Raw genomic sequence first — 21,692 nt, 5'->3', positions numbered from 1 at the left:
GGATATATTATACTTAAATATTGTCATATATTGCACCTAACATTTTTCGTATAATGATGCTTCGAGTTTTCTCTATAGCTACTTGAAGGAATACTTATGGAAAACTTAGTGTTGTATTTTTAATCCTAAGTTATAAACACAAACATTTTTATGATTTTACATCTTTAAATTTACTTGCAAATTTTCGCGTTTTTGACAGATTTCGTAAAAATTTGAACTATAAACGCTTATAAAAAAAATTGTGACTAACGATTTTGAATTTTTTTAGCTACAATAAGAACAACTCATAAAAAACCTTGTATTTAATTTTCAAGTTTTTTTGGTCATCCAAAATTTTTTTACCGACACTTAAAAAAAAAATTCTCATAAAAATCGAAAATTTCAGTGGTCTATTAATATTTCAAAAAAAGTCAACACATTTTGAAAATTAAACTGTATATAGATAACACTAACATAAACATTTGGTGAAAATTTCAAGTATTTACAGTGATTAGTTTTTGAATTACAACCATATAAAAAAATCGATTTTTTTGAAAACTGTTGGAAAATGTTAACTTTTGATCTTTATAATGCACCAAGGATATTGACTTTTACATCGGAAACCACCCCCAAAGTTTGAAATTGAAGCATTATTTCGACTAGTTATGCTGTACACATACACAAAAAAAAAAAAAACACACATCATTGTAAAATCAATTACATTCATCACTTCGTTCAGAATCCAAAACTAATAATGATCGAAAATTTCATATGCCTATAAATAGTTCAACTCAAGTCATCATTTTTTGAAAATTGCACGGTGTATATAATATACTTATATAAACATTCGGTGAAAATTTCATGTATCGATGGTCATTTGTTTTAAATTTACATTAAAAACCAAAATTGATTTTATCGAAAACTGATGGTGCGTAAAAATTCCTGTTTTTTCCTTAATTTTTAGTTTGTTTATCCCGGTTATTTAGAAAAATGTTAAGAATATTTTACTTTTACCCAAAGTACCAACTAGGTTCACTTTCTGATCAAACGAGGTACTGAAGTAAAAAATCGAAGCACTTTTACTGCCCGGAACCAAAACCTCAATATAGGTCCTTTCTCCGTCACATACGTAGCTGGTTATTGAATGCCCCAAAACGTGATGACAGATACAAAAAAGCTTACCTTTAAAAATCACTTTTAAATTGTTCAGCTCGTACTACGCTACTCCTGTAATCTTCAATATACTACCCTCAAGAACAGGGTTACTCAGGTGATAGTGTACTATATATAATATAAATATTATTCAATCATTTAATTAATCTTTTATTACGTTACTATATCGTGTTCGATTGTGTTAGTCTATAAACGCAGGTCATAAGTTCCTACTGTTCCTAGGACCTGTAAAATATAACTTAGGAAACTTTATTTGTATCGATCCAACAACCCGGTTCTCAAGACCGGTTGGTGTAGTAGGAATAGCTAACCGACTACTACTCCCTTAACTGGTTACTGGATAGGATTTGGTATACATATCGACAACCACTTAATTTTAATAAACGAAGGAGGTGTGTTTCACTACGGTAATTTGTTTTAGAGGTACACCAATATCTAAAATTGATTTTACGTAATTATTCCCATTTTTCCTTATTTTTTTTTTTTTGTTTTTTCCAGTGTTTTTGAAAATTATTATGAATATCAAAATTTTACCTCCTCAATACACCAACTAGAATTACTTTCCAACCAGAAATGCTACTGAAGTTGAAAATCGAAGTATTATTTCGACAACTTATCATGTACACAGACACAAAAAAAACACACATATCATTGTAAAATCAATACAATCTTAAAATAGGTAAAAAAAGATTTAACATTTAGTAGAAGGATCCTAATACAATTGTGACAATGGCAGTTAGTTAAAAATATTAAAAATAGATAGTCACAATTAACAAAATAAATAAATAAAATTCTATACAAGATTCTTCATAAGTTTCTCGCTATACTCTTATCAAATAAAATGTAAGTATACCTACCAGAAAGTCATATTAAATTTTTATGAACGATTGAATATCGAATTTACACCAAACGTTTATTTTATCAATTTCTTTACGAAATTAAATAACCAAGAATAACGGCTTAAGTTATATTGTAAAAATTTAAAAATTATTCGTGAGTACCATTTCCCTAGTTGAAATTGCTAGAGTATAATTTATATTCTAATTGTAATAGTTAATGTCGTTAATGATGTGTAATAATACTAATATTTAATAATATATATTGTATATACTATAAATGACTGAGTGAGTCGAATACATATAATGAATCTGATTTGATTAAGTTGGAATTTATTTTATTGTTACCTACCTTACCTACCTACATTTTTTTTTAATAATAGCAGTATATAGTTGACGTAATAGTTATATCTTATATATTGCATGGTTTTCTCTATAAATGTATGTAAACATTCTGTCAGATAATAGAGTCAATTTCACTACTGAAAATCATGACAAATACACGGTAGTGAATTCTTTTTCAATTTTTTTTATTCAGTTTTACAACTAATTCATGTTAATTTTTGATCATCTTTAATTTTTTATATTTTAAAACAAATTTGTGCTTTTTTGTTATTTATTATGCTTTAAAATCCGAGCCCTAATAATTATAAATGATAGTATAGTAGTAAAGTTATAGTAAAATTCTCTATTTTCTCATACGTACGTCTTCTGCATTGTCATGTGTCACACACACCAAAAAAAACATCATTTTTAAATAGGTAGATGATAAACATGTTTATAGTTTTAAATTACTTAGCACATAATACACTTGGTACATACCTATGTGAATATGCCGTTTTACTGTTTGGTCTAAATTTATTATTTAGTTATCATATCGCTTAGATCATAGTTTATAGTTGAGTATTAAATCGTACTTACATAGTTATATTTCTTTGAAGTCACGAATAGCAACTAATAATACCAGTGCCTATAGGTATATAATATAAAAATCAAAAACAATTAGGTGTTATTCACATATAAAGCCAAAATATGATATATCTAATATAAAGTAATGCAGTACTTAACAAGTGCATTTAAAATCCAATATGGGATAGTATGTATAATTATTTAATTATTTTCCACAATTTTAACTGTATATTTTGTATTTTCACTTAACTACGTATGAACAAGTGGTCTGTACATATAATACGCGGGTGAGTAGGTTATACCTCATCCTACTATGGCCTACAGATTATATATTATATTTTATTCATATAAAGGACTTCAATAAAATTGTGCACAAAGGTATTATAGGAACCTATCGAAATAAAAAGCATATTAATTGTATTTTTTTTTTAGAATGTAAATATGTTTTTATTTTGTCTTAAATATACACCAATAATAAATGTTATGATCTTTTAAAAATTATCATTGAACTTGAGAATTTTTGAAAATCAAAAAAAAAAACGTATAATATAATAATAATCATCACTAAAAATAAATAGGCACATCAATAACAAACATTTCTTATCTAACTATAGTAAAAAAATATCACGAAAATCATAATGAAGTTTAAAATAAAAACTATCCTTAAAAATATACGTATAAATATAAGCTTACAATATTATACATATACAAATATATATGTTTATTTTATTCATATAAATAATGTATGTACCTATATTATACATACATTATAAATATGTGTGTGTGTATGTGTGAAGTGTTGTGCATATTATGTTACAAATATGTTACTGATAAATATTTAATTTTATAATTTTAAGTAAGGTAAAGGTTAAACTAATATATAACATATTATATTAAGTTACTATTTTATGATGGATTAATTAGCTGTTCTATAATATGATAATATAATTAAATTATGAACTAAATGAAAAAAAAAGAAACAAATCAACGTAATACGAAATAATAATTATTAAGTCCATTTTGAATAAAAAAAAAAATAACTGTAAAATTTTGTATATATCAGTAGGCTTAGATAGCTATATTTTAGCTAGGAATGCCTTAATTAAAAAAAAAAAAAGAATTATTAAATAATCGTGTGTGAGTCAAGATCAAATTAAAATGTCAATATAATTCTGATTGTCTGTTTTTATGTTGTTGCTTATATGTTTAAAATGAAAAATAATTATATATAATTCATAATAATATCCAAAGAGTTGACGTAGAAGCTTAATACAACATTTTCTCACATTTTTATTTTATGTTACAAAAAATATATTGTAATAATTATAAGTTAAATATTGGTAGTTAAAAATAACAATATTATTATGTATACAGGGAGTTTATATAATAATAATAATAATAATAATAAAAATTAAGACGTTATTAGAAATGCCTGTCCGTCATTAGAGATAGGTGACGAAAATAGTAATGTGTTATAAAATAATATTATATGTGTATTGCGGCAATAGCGAAAACGTAAAAGTTAAGTATATGTAAATGTGGAGAAAATAAAAATATAATCAATTATAAATCTTCTTGTTTGACATTTTAAATTGTATTTATTTATTTTATGATAAATTATCATGTGAACTATAATTGATTTTACAAATAATGAAGTTCGGTTAATATGTAACATTGAAAATATAGAGTGAAAAAATAATTATTTTGGCACAACTTGTTATTTTGTTAACTATATCCAAATGAGGACAAACATCACGTCTCACTGTACTCATGATAGACTTGCATTCGTAATATTAGATATAATAATAATAATAATAATAATAATAAAACATTAACAAAAAAAAAAAAAAAACACAAATAAATAAAAAGAGGAACAAAAATAGAAACTTAAAACATTTTTAAATAAAATAAATCCTATTATGTATGTTAAAAAGGTTAACTAATTAAAAGTAACTATACAATTACATACTGGTAAAAATGTATATAATATGCAACTTAGTTTGGTGCTAAAAGTTTAAAATTTAAATTTCTACAGGATGGCTAAAAAGTCGCAAATTTTCAAATCGTATGACTTCCCGAGAAATGTATAATTTATTTTTATTTTTATTTTTACACAATATACCTATGTGTTATGACGTGTTATGAGAATTATAGAACAACCGACAATATTATTTATTATGAACTCCAATTGTTTGAAAATTCTAACACAGCTTCTATGGAAATCTTATAAAAATATCGTTTGTCGAATTTTTTTTATTAAAAGTTGTTAATGTCTGAAAAGATGTTGCGCCATCGCAATGAAAACGTTCAATAACAATATCGAGTAACTTATAGCGAATTCATAAGCCTATATTCAAACGTTGAGTTTAAGTATGTATTTGTAACAAATGTTTATGGAAATATATTTTATGTAGGTACCTATCTTTATATTTCGATGTTCAAGGGTTTCGATGAATTTCGGTGATGAGCCTGAATAAACATATAGATTGGTATTAGATATAATATTTTGTAATGATGCCAAATAAAATACTCTTACAATGAGTATAATGTACTTAAAATATTAGGATAATGATAATGACTTAAAATAGGTACTTAAAATATTTCGAGTGTTACTTGGATTATATTCGTATATGTTTAGTAAGACTACTTTACATAATATAATAGGCTATAAAAAATGATTAATATAAATATATTTATGTCAATATATTATAATATGCATGTTTCGTTTATGTGTGTGTGTGTGTAAGGGGGTGGGGTGTAGATTTTTATACATATTTATATTTTAAAACTAAATATACATTTATAAGTATATGTTATAAAGGTATAAGGTAAAGATAAGGTGAGGTAATGATAAGTCATGGTACTCGAGGTTCTCGAGAACAATTCAATAAATTATCATAGATTTTTTTTCAAACAAAATCAACAAACAATTTGAACCGTTTTTAGTTTTATATGGTAGGTAGGTAGCAAAAAACTAGAATTGTGTTTGTAATTGGGAAGCATTGAAATGTGTAACAGTGTTGTAGTTGGGGGGCGAACTAATGATAAATTAACTTTCCTAAATTCCTTAATTCCTACGTTTACGGATCGAGCTTAAAATAAATACACACGACTTTGGTAATTTTCAGGAGAGAAAAGTTTCTTTTCCAAATTTTTAAAGATAAATAATGGACACTTAGAAACATGCGTGGTCATCACACGTATAAAATAATAAATTATCATACAATAATATACATCGATTTCGGCGAATTTTTACTATCGTAAATTAATAATTATAGTGACATAGATAATATATTTAAATATATAATGGTTACATAATGACTTGACTAAAAATTTATACTTTTTGGTGAAAGAATAATATAATACCTATAGATTGGCACCTAGTTTTATATTATGTTGGATTGGTGTTTATCTTGTCGGAATATAAAAACGAAATGTTCCATTAGTTACGTCGCAATGTCTAATTGATTTTAACACTCTCAGGCTGCATTGAGAAGAATTTAATTTATTTTCAATACGAGGAAGCCACTGGAATACTCCAGTATTATATTATTATATAACAATAATAATAATAATAATAATGGAATTTTTTGCTGTTAAAACGGTACCATATAGTATGTATTGAAATAGTTCTAATTATTATTATATTATAGTTTAAAATGATCGTGAATCAAGTGGATTACCGTTCTGATATTTTTTCTTTTTTATTTAATACGCTATACATTTTTCCACATCATGTCTATATTATAATTACACATAGATGTGTAGTATTGTATTAATATTTTGATTTGTAAGGTGAAGCAACCATAATTAGTTATGTGTTAAGTTGGCAACAGAGGAGTAGTAGTGTTCATACAGATCCTCCTCTGCTGTCGGTTTAAACGGGGGAAAAAAAAAGATGTGGCATAGGTAATATAGACTTTGGTTGATGTAAAAATATTGTATAGCTGTACAGTAAAAATGTGTTTTGAGTAATTTGTTTCATCATCAAATGATTGTTAATATTATTATTATTATTTCATACACATTATAAAATCTAATCGAACATTGCGTATCGTATAGTATAATAAGATAAGTCTGTTGTAGCAACAGTTGTAGTGTATAAGTAGTAGTAATAGCGTTAGTGGGGGTAGAGGTGGTATACCACTAGTGGTATATATTGGTTTAACGTGTATTATTATAATAGTAGAGTAGTGTAAGTTGTAGTTGTATTTGTATTTTTAGTTTGATTACGAGTAGTAAATCTAAGGGCGCACGTCTGAATAACGTTTTATCATAGAATTGGCCTTTACATTGTACTCGGTGCATCTATAATAAATATGATTAGCTATAATAGTATACCGGCTCCATAATAATAAATATCGCCAGGTAAATTATAACCTTCGGATTAATAATATGAAATCCGAACCTATATAATATTGTAATTGTTATATAGGTATTTATGCGACCAAAACCACCCGAATAATAATAATATTATAGTTTTTACCGTATAGGGCATTCACCGATGTCAATCGTGTATTCGTGTGTATTTCAACGCTAGTCATTCGTTGGATTAAATTATTGGATAGATAATAATATATTAATATATATATGTTTATACTGAGGTTAAACATTTGAACACATATAATATTATTGTTATTATAACATTTCACACAATTAGTCATAACATGTTAAATCTTGTATTTTTTTATAACAATTTATTGAAAACGAATATATGTTATCATGTCAATTGTTTGATTAATAGGTATCTTATAAACATATATGCATGCATAGATAATATATATATTTATATATTATATATATACATACATAATATTTATTATTGTATAATATAGGAGAAGGATTATTTTAATTTTATAAATTATTTATATTTTGAAATTTGTTTACTAATCTAGCTCGATGTTAAACATTTTTATTATTATTAATACATAAATTAAGTGTACCTATAGAATTTCCCTTAACTTAATTTTAAGTACCTAATCTAAAAGTATTGTTAAATATATAATAATATAATATATAATAGCTACCTACAATCAAATAGCATAAAAAAAATCAAAAAAAAAATCATTGGTGCGTTAAAATATAATAACAAGATTAATATTAATATATTATATATTGGTAATATAATTAGTTATATTTTGAGTAAAATAATGACTTTAAATAATACGAAGGGGTTTACATATAGTGAGTAACCAACCTGATTGTATACAATTCAAATAGTTCAATAGTATTTTAACATTTTTCTAAGTAAAATAGTTTACTTTTGTTAACAAAATACAAAGTGCATCATCTCTAGTTAGATTAATAAATTATCATTGACATTAGTTTCCGACCTATTTTAAATATTGGATAAAGGAAACTTAAACAATCTAATTAAATTGTTCAATATTATTCAATTCGTATTCTACAATATTATTTATGAATTATATATGTAATGTATACACTATAAAAAATTTACTGTGTATTAAACTGATGACTTGAATCGAACGTTATTTTGTTAATAATTATTCGGCCACAACCATACATTCCTGTGAACAAAACAAAAATAACAAACATTAAATTTATAAAAGATATATTATAAAGCAATACTAGTTGATAGATACCTACCTAAAAAATTGATTACCTAGTTAATTTTTTATCAATAATTTTTATTTGTGTTATGGATATTTGACCTTAGTTGAAAATGATTATATTAAGTAACTACTGCAAGATTATGTAGTTTCTAAAATTTAAGAAAGACCATGTTTTTGTTGTTTTTTTAGAAACTCCAGAATGGTGTTAAACTGTTAAGTAAAACCAATTATTATTGTATTTTATTCGGTATTATAGAACATGAAAGAGGAAACATCAAACAAGATTTGTAACTACCTACTATAATTTGTATAATACAAAAAAATCTCACGTCTACCAAAATGGAACATCTATCCGTGTCTAAACATAATATTGTACCTTGATAAAAAAAATATATAATAATATTAAACTCGACCAAACGGAAGATAAATTTAGTCCGAGTTGTGTTATTTCCATTGTTATACTATATCACATGTTTAATTATGAAAATAATTTAATCTGAATAACACAATACTTATTAGAGTTACTATAGGTAGTTAGGTTGTTGTAGGTACCTATTTCACGTGTATTGATTTAAAAGCATAAAGTGATCGTTTAAATTAATTTAAATTAAATTTTAAGGAAAAATGCATTTGTCACCAACATCATTAACATTTAAGTGGTAATTTATTTTTGGAATACAGCATTTGTGTCTAAAGTTTATTATAATATGGGTATACTTGTTACTCACAATGGATGTATGTTGTACCACAGGTTGATTTCTGAATTGCAGTCGTTATGTTAATACCTCGGGATTCCCGGTGGTGCAGCAACTAGTATAAAATAAACAATAATAATATTAATATACATTGAATCATACAACTTACGGTAATCGTCAAGCCGATAGAATAATTTGTGTTGTAAATTGTAATATTAAACACTTTTTATTGTTTTAACAATATTTCATATAGATTACAATAATAAATTATGTAATTTTTATAAAATATAATCCCCACGCTCAAATATTAAAGTGTATTCTGTCTTTTGCCATATAAAATGATCAAATTCAGATAACGTGTAGGCGGCAAGTGATGCCCTGGGATAGCATACAATTATTTATATTAATTTTATAAATAAGTGTATGAAATATATTTTAGAAACAAAAAATATCTCTTAGTTCACGGGGAAAATTCTTAACTTTACATTTTTTTAAATGCAATAAGTATGAATTATAACCAAATATTCGGGATAAAAAATTATAATAAATTTAATTTTTAATTGAATTATACATTTAAGCGTGATAAGAAGATTATACATTATACAGGACAATATATATAGTTTATTATTTCTAAGAGAGGGAAGGTAGTTTCGTTCTTTAAAATAATTAAGAGTAGAAATACGAGATAATATTTCATTGTAAATAACTGAAGGGATGGCAACAAATAATAACCACGAGTGGCACACCGTCCACCATTGTAACCACATAATACGTATAGCTATATTTTACTAAGTTTATAGCAGAGTGATTCTTTAATTTGACAGTCAACACTATTGTTATCTTAAAAAGTGAAAATTTTTTTTTTTAATATTTATCTTACATAATACCTATTTCAGTCACAAAAACTACACAGTTTGAAACAAAATTTATTATGTTTTTACTACTTTTTGAATCATCATTAAGTTTCTTACTTTTTTAAAACATTTATTTTTAATATTATGTTCCAATGCACGGAATATATAATAAATATATTTAAAAAAATGTTATGACATAAAATAATATTTTTAAACAGCTTGTTGATTAATGACAAGTACCTTAGTATATTTAAATTTTAAAATATTAATTAATGTAGTTGAATAATAAAGTGCAGGTACACGCTATATTATGTTGGTCCTCTTCTGTGATGTTAGATATGTTTGATATGTTTGGAATTAGATTTTTAAACATTAAAACATTCAAAAAAAAATTTTTAGCAATATGCACTTATTGAAAATATCTTTTGAAAAAATTGAAAACTTAAAAATGCTATCACGATAAAACTAGTAAAATGTACGATTTTAGTATAGTTTATAAATCATAAGCTGTAAACAGGATCTATGTAAGAATACAGCGAAAACTCTAAATACCGGACACTCTCAGTTGCTAAAGTTGTGTCTGTTATTCGTAGATATCGGCTAGGTAATCAGAGGATTCAGATTGTAGAAACTTCGTAGTTTGTTCCCTGAAAAACGTTCGCTATTGAGAGGAGTCTGTTAGGGGATGTTCCACTGTATTATTATATGGTACCCAGTTTATAAAAACAATATAAAAGTTTATTGATATTATTATTTTCGATCTAGAATATTAAAACGCATCCGATATCGTAATAATCTTACGACTGGACAGTATAATATAATATCTTAAAAGTCAATCGGCTCTCCGGAACATCTGTTTCCCATTATTGTATAGGTACTTACAGCATCATCTGTCTTAGATATTTGCCGAGATTGAATTTTGTTGATTTAATCAAATTCTCTTATATACTGGCATACGTCACGAGAATAAAGTATTACCTACCTATCAAGAGTTTCGTAAATATTTAAGGAGACTTACAAGATACGGTTGGCACGAATGGCTGAAGCAATTGTTGGTAAGCTCCCGTGTTCTGTTGAAACACCGGCATTCCAGATTTGTCACCCGCAGCTCGTTTGTACTGCATCATTCCCGGAAATGCCTAGAAACCATTAATATTTGTCTTGTATAACAACGTAAAACACTGAATTGCTGCACTTTAAATAATTATGGAGTGTACTGAGTGTAGGCACTTGCAGTCAGACCGATTTTAATTCGTCCGAATACGCAGTGGGTATAATATTATGTATGCTAAATAATTTATAATTTATAATAATAATAAAATAAATGTAATAAAATAAAAATTATGAACTGACCAACTGACTGCTAAGTATTAACAATAATTGAAAAATAATGTCGTTCATATTATATTATTACAATTATTATTATAATCCAAAATATAATTTGGTTGACGTTTAAATAAATTAACTAAGTTAATATAAAATATTTATTTAATGCACAAAATTTCATTTTTATTTTTTTGTAAATTAGGCTATATAGTTCGTCATTATTCTGCTGATGGTGCATAATATTATTATAACGCTTTTGGGTTCATAAACGTGGGAACCCTTCGGCGAGCAAGATGGGACCCAACTCTAAAATATATACCTTCTTAACACCATCACTATCAATCAAAATTGAATAAATCTATTTATTAATTTCAACTCTAAATAAACATTTTTTATTTTTATTTAGACATGTATTTATAAAAATATTATAAAATATTACACAGTATACATATAAGAAATGTTTTGGAAAATCTAAAAATAAAAAATACTATTATCTAAGTAGAAAAAGTATTTTCAGATCATTTTTTTTAATTCTGGCTTCTTCTGAAGGAATCGTTTTATAAAAACACTATTAAATTTTATTTTAAATGCTTAAAAACTTTTATTTATTAAGCTTATTATTTAAATTCTTTTAGAAAGTGTATACTTTTTATTTTCAGTTTATACATTTTAGGCCAGTTGAAAAAGATTAAAATTGCATCAATCTACATATATATATAATATACAGATAACTTTAAAATGTAATTTTTCTATTTTAAAATAACTTAACATAAATTTAAAAAAAACAATTATTTATTCTTGATTCAAAATGATTAACTAAGAAACAATAAAATACCAACAGCACTGATGTACTGTTATTTATACATTTTTATAGATATTGTAGATTTATATTGATCATTGATCCACTTTATTAACTGCAGTTAACGATTATTATCGAACATTTTTCTGAATGTAGGTATGATTCTTAGTTATAATAAATTATACATAATATTTATAGTTTAAACCATTATGTAACTTAAATTACCTACATAATATATAAACAATTGTTGTTAAGACTTTAAATCAGTGTGGAATAATGACGCACAACACGTCCACACACCTCTAGTATACAAAGATAGTCATAAGTGTTTAAATTATATTATCTTGTGGGGATGAAATTTGTATTGTGAACTGCCACAGTGCAGTCTACATTTTACGCAAAACAAATATAATCATTATATTATAATATTATATAAGTTCTATTATAAAATATCATATGAGTATTATGTAATTAGATACTTAAACAAAACGATAAAATATAATATTTAAAACTAATAGCATGCGTATTTTATTTTTTTTTATTTTGTAATGCATAGTTTAGTTAACAGCTCAAACCACGAAATAATAAAAAAATATCCAAATAACTACAGTGTGTACAAACTATAATTGTTGTATTCAATTCGATACATCTATATAACATTATATCGAAGACACGACGACTTGCAGTGCTTAAGTTGTAAAAAAAAATTTGTTTAAATTACTTTTTGTACCTTTAGGTAGATACTGATATAATTTGTTTTCCAAAAGATTTATCGACTTGTGTGTCATTAAGATAAATTAGAAGGGTGCGTTGAAATGTTTTTTTTTTTTTTAAGAAGGAGTATTATAGTTCGCTACTTTTCAAATTAAAGCAATGGAGATAACTTTAAACAAGGGGTGCAATAAACGCGTAAATAATTGCAACTTTTTTTGGGCAGGGTGTATTGCGTTGTTTTGCATCTGTTGAAATGTTTTATTATTTTTTTTTATTTTTTATTTTTTGATAACTTTAGATCCATATTCAATAATAAGTATTATGTTCAAAGTTTTTACATTGAGTATTATAAAACTATAAAAAATAACCATTGGTATGAGAATGGTAGCTTGAACGTCATATGTATATTGTGCTGTTTTATTGTGGCTTATTAAAAACAACGAAACTCCGCGAATGAAGCGAATGTAAGAAAGCTTTGAAACGGATAGATTTTACTTAAGTTCGATTTGAACTTGATAATATTTTGAAAAATTGTTTACATAAAAAAATTATGGATTTGAGGTCATGAGAAGTGCATGTAAACAGGCTAAAATAATAAATACTCGTAGAAGCTTTTCTTATGTAATAGTAATTATAATAATTATGGTGATACTTTATTTTCGAAGTATTTAAATTTAATAGTATTATAATGGACAAACATAAAATACGACACACTGTGCATGGTGTGCATTTCAGTTTGAGAGTACCTACTTACTACCCACCTTAGCTCACTGTTAAGTTGTGCGCGTATAAATCCGACCGAGACGCAGGTCAACTTTTCTGCGGTGGATTGGGTACCTACATATATTAGCTTGTGTATGTTTCGGTGTAAGCGTTGTAACTTCGTTTAGGTTTATTAACGGGAAAAAATTTTCAAAAAAAATATGTAAATGACACAGTTAGCGAGAAGGAAAATATTTTTTAAACACATTGCAAAAACCGGACAGATAGCGCCACGGATTTATTCCTATTTCATCGCTCAATTTTCGGGGTATTGAAAATACTAAATTTGAATTTTACTTAAAACTACTTAAAACCTGTTCCACCACGCGGGTGTATTTTATAAATTAATATAACTACTTGTTAGTTGTTTGAATGACAAGTGAAATCAATTTAATCTAATAAAATACAAATAGATATATTATACAATAATATGTATTTAGTTACATAATATATGAGATCGAATCTTGAGGGCTGTATAAATGTATGGCTACGTGGTTAGTTTGAAATAATTGCGATTATTTAGTTGTCTATGTAAAAAAAAACCCCTGATGAAGCTGAAACAACTGAGGTAGCCTTGAGAGTAAAAATAGAAAAATGAATAATATGTTAGGTATTATATAATTTACAAGGGGATTTACCAAGCGTCTCTCCACTTTTATTCTTTAATAATGTATTTATTCAAATTATTTTTGGTATTTTTAGGTATAGGCACTTAAAGGCCATGCATTCAAATACTTATGTTTTTGTGAGTGTACGATTATTGGTGAATCACCACGAATATCATACTTCCATACGAAAATTGTGCTAAAGATCCATAAATAATGATGCCTACAGTTTATTAAGTTTATATTTATACTAATATAGGTTTGAAAATAAATGATCGGTTTAGTATTACGTATATCAAACTTTTATATAAAAAATTAAAAACAAACTATGACACAAACGAATTAATATTTCTTAAACAGTCCGGTAAACAAATTACCGAAGTCCGTATTAAGTTAGGATAGTTCTCTACGAAAATGAAATGTCTCATTTGATTACTGCAATAATCAAGACTGTTTTGAAATGTATTCCATGCATTCATCATCTGAGCACCGTGTTCTATAAATTTTAACGGTTTTCGGGGTCAAACGTGGAAAATTACGTTTACCGAAATTTCAAAAATATGAGTCTCTCCTTCATTGGAAACGTCCGGCGGCGAAAGGGTTAATTTATTAAGGTCTAAAATAGTTGTTGTTACTGTGGTTTTTGCACCACATTATTAACACATAAATCACCCCCTCCAACGTCCCCGAGTTAGTAAGCTTCAAGCAGATAAGCAAATGGTAGCAATTAACAAAATAAATAAGGCACGTTAAGCAGCATTTTCATAGTATCGATTTCCAAAAATGATTATTATGTGATGATATGAAAGCAAACCGAATACATGAATTATCCCCGCATAAATAATAATATAATATTTTATAGACAATGATAAAAATCGTCACAAATTTTTATAGAGCTATTATTATTAATGTGTGAACAATTAGGTACGTAAGAACCACAACAATATATATTAGGCACATAAATCATATTTGTATTTGCAATAGTTAGCTTGGACCTATTAATACTGCACGTAATGCCTCTCTATAATGCGTTATTCGATATCAAAAATATTATCTTTTGTATACAACACATTTTCAGAGCATTGGAACGTGAATATTTGAAATGCATCTTTTCGTAACAAAAAAATTGCACATTAACAATATCAACAGTATTTACAAGTTATTTACTTACAAAATTTTCGTAATAAAATGTTCCAACGGCTTTCATATCCATCTGAAACACATAACTTGTTGATAAACTATTTGTAAGCCTTAACACATTGAGCTGGGAAGTGGGAAGTGATTACAATATTCAATGGGAAAAAAATTATTATTATTATTTTACACTTTTATTTACAGTAATAATATTATTCCCTACATCATATTATGTAAGTAAAATATAGGTTATTTTACTTTCGATCAAATTATAATTAACATTGAAATCGCACGACACCGCTGAAGTGAGTTATATTATATTATACCTATAAATTATAATGTCATACATTTGGACTTGGTTAGCTCAAAGTTGAAGTGACCGTCCAAAAAGTTCAAGTTATCTGAAGGTTCGAGTCATCTAATAAGAATATAACAATGATGGAGATAAATTCGAGTCAAAATAGTTCGAGGTTATTTTGTTTTCGAGTTAAAACAGTTCGACGAGTTAACTAAGTTCGGTTGTATAATAATATAGTATACCTATATCGTAAAGCAGATGATTATTTTTATGATCACCCAAAAATCTCATTTTCTCGATTTTTTTCTTTCTTTTTTTTATACGAGTTGAGGACATTTCAACATAACTTTTTTTTTAAACAGATATATTTTTCATTAAAAAAAATTTTATTTTGTATAATGGAGCAGTGAAAGAGAGGGTATTATAGAAAGGTTGGGCTTTACTAATTAATTACTGGATCGAAATAAGGTTTTTAGATATTAGTATTCTAAAAATAATATTGTTCTTAAGAATAGGAAAATTAATTTTATCATTTGAAAAAGTAAAAACACTAAAAAAAAAAATCATAAATATATCGTTAAAATTATGATTAAATGGTTTTCAAAGCGTTGTATTGGACTTAAATTATGTAAATAAAAACAAAAAAAAAACATACATTTATGGATAAAATGACTGAGCTTATAAAGTGATCAAAAATCACCTTTTATCACAAATCCAACATTTATAGTTCTTAAACTTAACCTGTTTATTAAACACGTATACCTAGTATATTATATAAACATTTAATAATAGTACCTAAAGGTACAAACCATATTTTTCATACGTTTAGTAGGTACCTCGGGAGAACCAATGTATGCCATCCATATAACTATATAGTCTATAATATTATGTGTATTGGCACATATTATACCTTACAATAAATTAGTACATAATAACAGTATTTATAGTAAAAATAATTCAGCATAAGTCTTTATTTTTTTTGATAAATCTTGTATGAAACGCTAGTTGTGCAAGCGTTTCAATTTTCGATACTATGTAGTCGATAATTTTTATCCTTTTATCCAGTTCTTCTGAATTTTGTCGATATCTTTTTCTCTCGAGTGATGAGCATCAAATTTATTTGTTGAACGGCGAACCACAATAATATTATATATTAATAATAAAGTCCCGTTGTGTACGAGTACGTATCATCGTGCTCTTTTCATTTCTTTTAAATTTAGAAATGGCTCGTTTTTATCAATTTTTTACAATAAAGTATTTCAATTGAAGTGGAAAAAGTTGCGTATCTGTGTGTTTGTTCGCTAAACTTTATTCACGATCATGCGCGTGTGCAGTTATGGGTTGTGCAGTTTTATCCTTTACGTTTTTCAAATAGCTACGAAACACGAAAACTCGTAAATTGTTCGATCGAATGTATTAATGCTATAAATCAAAAGTAGATGTGCTTCGCAAAATACACTTAGCTAATCAACATTTATGAGTAATACATTTGAATATTAAAATTGCTATCTCTAGAATGTGGGCTGCAGTTAATTTATGGCCTTTGGACATGGACGGAAATTCTGTGTAAAGCTTAACTGCTTAAGAAAACTTTTGGACTATACCCGTCGTAATATACTAATAATTCCGTATAGATATTATGTAACGTATGGATATTATTATTATATATCGTTAAAATAATTTTCGTACCAGCCGTGTTCCATTATATTGCAGGCGACGATTATTATAATTACAAATTTCTGAGAATAATAAATTATTATTAATTATTATATAGTATACTGTATACAAACGAAATAATTATTTAGTTAACAAATACAAAACAAAATCGATGGTTCCAGCCTTGTTGTGCTGCGTAGATTCATTATTAGTATTGATTGCTGCTGTGTTCTGTTCTTGTATATATATATATGTATGTCATCATATTATATTAAATTATATTATTATTTGAAATGGCTGTAGGCGCGTATCTGATGAAATAGTTAAATATAATTTATATATTATTATAATTATCATTATTTGTATATCTGAACATCGTGGGTTGGTGTATTGAACGGTCCGTCATTTCCCTGAACATCATTTAAAATTGTTGGAATAAAATTAATTTTCATTCAGGATACGCATGTAACATGATGTATTATTATATAATCGCCATATATACACAAGTTACATAGAAATGGAAACCTGCAGCAGATCGTACATTTACATGTTGACAAAATAATATACATTTTATTTACTATGCATATTATTTGTATTGAAATTCGTATATTTACTCGAAACCCAAACACGGGGGAACATGCGATTATCGCATGATGCGAACACGTACCTACCTAAACCGATCGAGCAACGAATTATTGCCACACAATGATTGTACTATACGCAATGTATGCGTTCTAGGTAAGAAATACTGGATGGAAAATATAATAAACTGCACATTGCCACATTGGGTTCACTCTATAGTATAAGGCGACCAAACAATCAATGTTTTAAAAACACGGTTTTAAATTAAAATCTGGTACCTTGTTATAGGTATAAAACGGAATTCGCAACAAAATTGAACCTTAAAATTTCAGAGTTATGGTCAATAATATTGTTTATCTTGCACTTCGCTGCAACGATAAAGAAAGTTATTCCCTTGGGCTCGATGTTCAGGAGTTGTTCGTTACAGATGTGACGGAATATTTAACCATTAGATAATTATTAATAGTCAAATAAGGAACAAGCGATATTTTTGTATATTATATAAAAAAAATAATCATGTATTATTATAACAGTTATCCGTAATTGTTGTGTTGTGCTAATCTAGATAGGTAGGTATATTTTTATCTTTATCTTATCCAGATGAATGGGAAATATAGGTATTATGTCTTTTGGCTGTTATTGTCTAAGATAATTAATTAGAACATTCGGACAAAATTTGATTTTTAAATGTTTATATTTTAATTAATGACGATTAGGTAGGTGTTTTATTTTTTCCGATTACAATATAGCAAATTTATATTTTTACATATTAGGTACAAATATCACAAATTATTATTTTCATTATCACTTATATAATATATTAGTGTTATAATTTATTTATATTTCATTAACACACATGTATAATATATGTATATGTTATTCTTAGGTTATTAAATTTATCAAGTTCATATTTTAAACGTTCTTATATTAATACACTAATAAATAAGCGTAATAATTGGTTTTAGCCGCGGTGGGTTCACTCAATGTGTCAGCGTCGTATCACTGACCGTAACATACCTAGTCACGTAGAATATCCGCTTTCCGCTCTTAAAATTTAAATCGATTACAAACCAAAATTATTATTAATTAATAATCAATAAAGTATAATTATAAGTATTCCCTAGTATAAAATTAAATACTAATTTTAGCATTTCAATAAAATCTTCATAATCAATATATATTATACGAAACATTTTAATAATGTATCAAATTAAATATACCTATAAAATGTATAAGCTATAAACGGTATTAATCACGAGTTACACTCGCAAGTCGCAGTGCAAATTTCAAATCTTTGATAGGTACGATGCGCTTGTTGATAGCAATTTTTTCTCTTCAACAATAAATTCATCTCTTATTGCTATGATCGCCGATAGGTCGTCACGAGACTTATGTAGATATAGGTATATCATTAACTATTATATTTTTAAACATTCAGACTGCGGTGGTATATTATAGAGGTTGGTTTGAATAATTTGTCGACTGCAGTAATCGAATGGAATAAGTAATGATAACAACACGAACCCGATAATATTATATTTATATATCATTAATGGTTATATTTTATCCTCACACGTTGTACAGTCTCTTTAAAGACACTCTCACGCTACTACTGCAGTGTGAGCATACGCCACCGCGTGTATGAACAATCACTTTGGTTTAAGCTCGCATTTGATTTACGCAAGTCCGTTCGTATACTGCAATACATAATATACGACGTATGTCGTCGTCGTTTTTGTCGTTCTTTGTTCAGGATGGGATCTGATGGCGTTTTAATTAAACCCGGGTTAATTGGTCATCTCATACATTATATGTATATTGGATATGTGCGAGCGCGTGTGTGTGTATATATGTGTATATTCTGCGACCCTCGACGTTGACGGTCCTTCCGCATAATGCATAATGTATGGTCGTCGGTATTTTTAATTTGCTATTAATATTCTTAACCTAAACGGTTAATGTGACGCCGTGGCACGTGTTATAATAAATGATGAAAGGAAGTTCTCCAAGTGCGTGTATGCATATTTTTTTTTAACGGTATTTTACTCTTGTCGCGATAATTCTTGAGGTGGAACCACACTGAGCGAACATTATTTTTTATTATGTTCGTATTGCGTAATACGCATATTGCACTGCTGAAATTAAAAGACCTTCACGGTCGAGGGTTGATTTTTAACTCGAACGTCGAGCACACATTATCTTATTGTTATAACATACAATCGCTTTGAAAATATTATTTTCTGTGCTTTTTTCAATATGGTATTATGGGCGCCGTGTGCAGTCACTCTGTACCGTATTACAGCGGGTATATAGGCACGAAGAAAAATATTATTATTAATTAACGATAGGACGGCAACAATATATATTGCAGCTGCTGTTCGGCAGCTCAGATATACGAAGGTGTGAACTCACACGATTAAAAAGTCGACAGAATATTGTATACAGTATACACAATACAATATTATATTTTACAATACTTATAATATTATGTAATTATGTGAAACAAGTCATGGCATCGACGGCACTGACAATCAGTTTCAAACGATTTTTTATTTGTATACTGTCTTAATAAGCCACCATTAATTTTGATACATTATTCGTAGATTAAATTTACAAACCTACACGACTCACTCGTGTGCACTAAATCTCGTCCTTGTCTTTAAATTGTTCCTTATAACCACGCCGGCTGTTTCTTAATGAGATATAATATACCTATTCTTATTTCAATTTTAAAACATCTTCTCTCCAACTATTATTAATGCAAGCCAATAAACACGTCTTAATAATAGCGTTTCACATCTCGGTTTCCAAATTAACGATTTTTCGTCTTGTGCATTGACACTCGCCACCAATGATTTGTCATATTATTTTCAGTATTGGTTCTGCTTGTTTATATAGGTATTACATCGTTTAACGGATCAATATATTTCCAGTTACTCGGTTATATATGTAGGTATAGCTTATTGAACATAGAATTAATATTGTGTATAGGCGTGTACGGTGAACGGATATATATTATATATTTATATAACATAGGTATGTATTGTATATTACACAGGTACAAGCTGAGGCCGAAAATGTATAACGCGTGACAGGATTTGACAATGTTACTTTAACCTAGCACGACCATAAAATCATGATCACTGAATAATGGATAACTGTGGTTAAATAATAATATGAAATAAAAATATGGAAAGTTTGTTCAAAACGTTAACACCCAATCAATCGATAGGTATATATATATATAAATAAAAATTAAAGATTGCCATGTATATCGAGTATCTGAATAGGTGTATGTTTTTATTGTTCGAGTACAAAAAACTGGAATTAATACGACCGTCCTCCCGAAGGCGGAGGAATCATATTTTATTGGAATGCAGAAAGTCGACAATATTGTATATTTATATTGTGTACCTAAATGTGTATTTGTTTTACCGATAAATTATGGTACGCGAAATATGTGTTACTATATCTTAATAATAACAAGCCAAGGGGGATCTGAAATCGAATTCAAATTAACACAACACCCATTTCGAAACCAACTATGCTATAAGCTGTGCAACTTCCCCGCGGTGTTTATAGATGAGCTTTAACGCTAACGTCTGATTGTTAATAGGATAAAACTAATTAAAGTCGTTTTTATAAATCTTTTTCGTGACCACAAAATCCATGGTTGAAGTAGCAGACCAAATGGAAAAGAATCGTGTGTGGAGGATACTTTAAAAATAACCCTCCCTCAACACACACACACACACACACACGCACAGATCCAGGTATCAGCGCTCAGAGGTTTGTCG

At 27.2% G+C, this 21,692-nt stretch overlaps 1 protein-coding gene across 3 annotated transcripts in view; it reads right to left on the bottom strand.

The window, feature by feature from the left end:
- Positions 1-4,674: 4,674 nt before the first annotated feature.
- LOC149054019 (protein muscleblind-like) overlaps positions 4,675-21,692 on the bottom strand; it is a 183,975-nt gene continuing 166,957 nt past the window's right edge. For 2 of the 3 annotated variants that reach the window (XM_089230687.1, XM_089230688.1), the window contains exons 6-9: positions 15,397-15,438; positions 11,038-11,158; positions 9,199-9,280; positions 4,675-8,425 (exon numbers count right to left, since the gene is read on the bottom strand). In XM_089230687.1, coding sequence (XP_089086813.1) covers positions 9,249-9,280; positions 11,038-11,158; positions 15,397-15,438 — 195 coding nt within the window. In that variant the 3' untranslated portion in view covers positions 4,675-8,425; positions 9,199-9,248. The remainder of the gene's footprint in view (positions 8,426-9,198; positions 9,281-11,037; positions 11,159-15,396; positions 15,439-21,692) is intronic. The other variant, XM_089230689.1, reaches the window with a different exon arrangement.

This window comes from Diuraphis noxia, unplaced genomic scaffold (genome assembly GCF_037042655.1).
Source record: "Diuraphis noxia isolate RWA-SAM2 unplaced genomic scaffold, SU_Dnox_SAM2 contig0013, whole genome shotgun sequence".
NCBI lineage: Eukaryota > Metazoa > Arthropoda > Insecta > Hemiptera > Aphididae > Diuraphis > Diuraphis noxia.
This window is presented reverse-complemented; position numbering and strand designations above follow the sequence as displayed.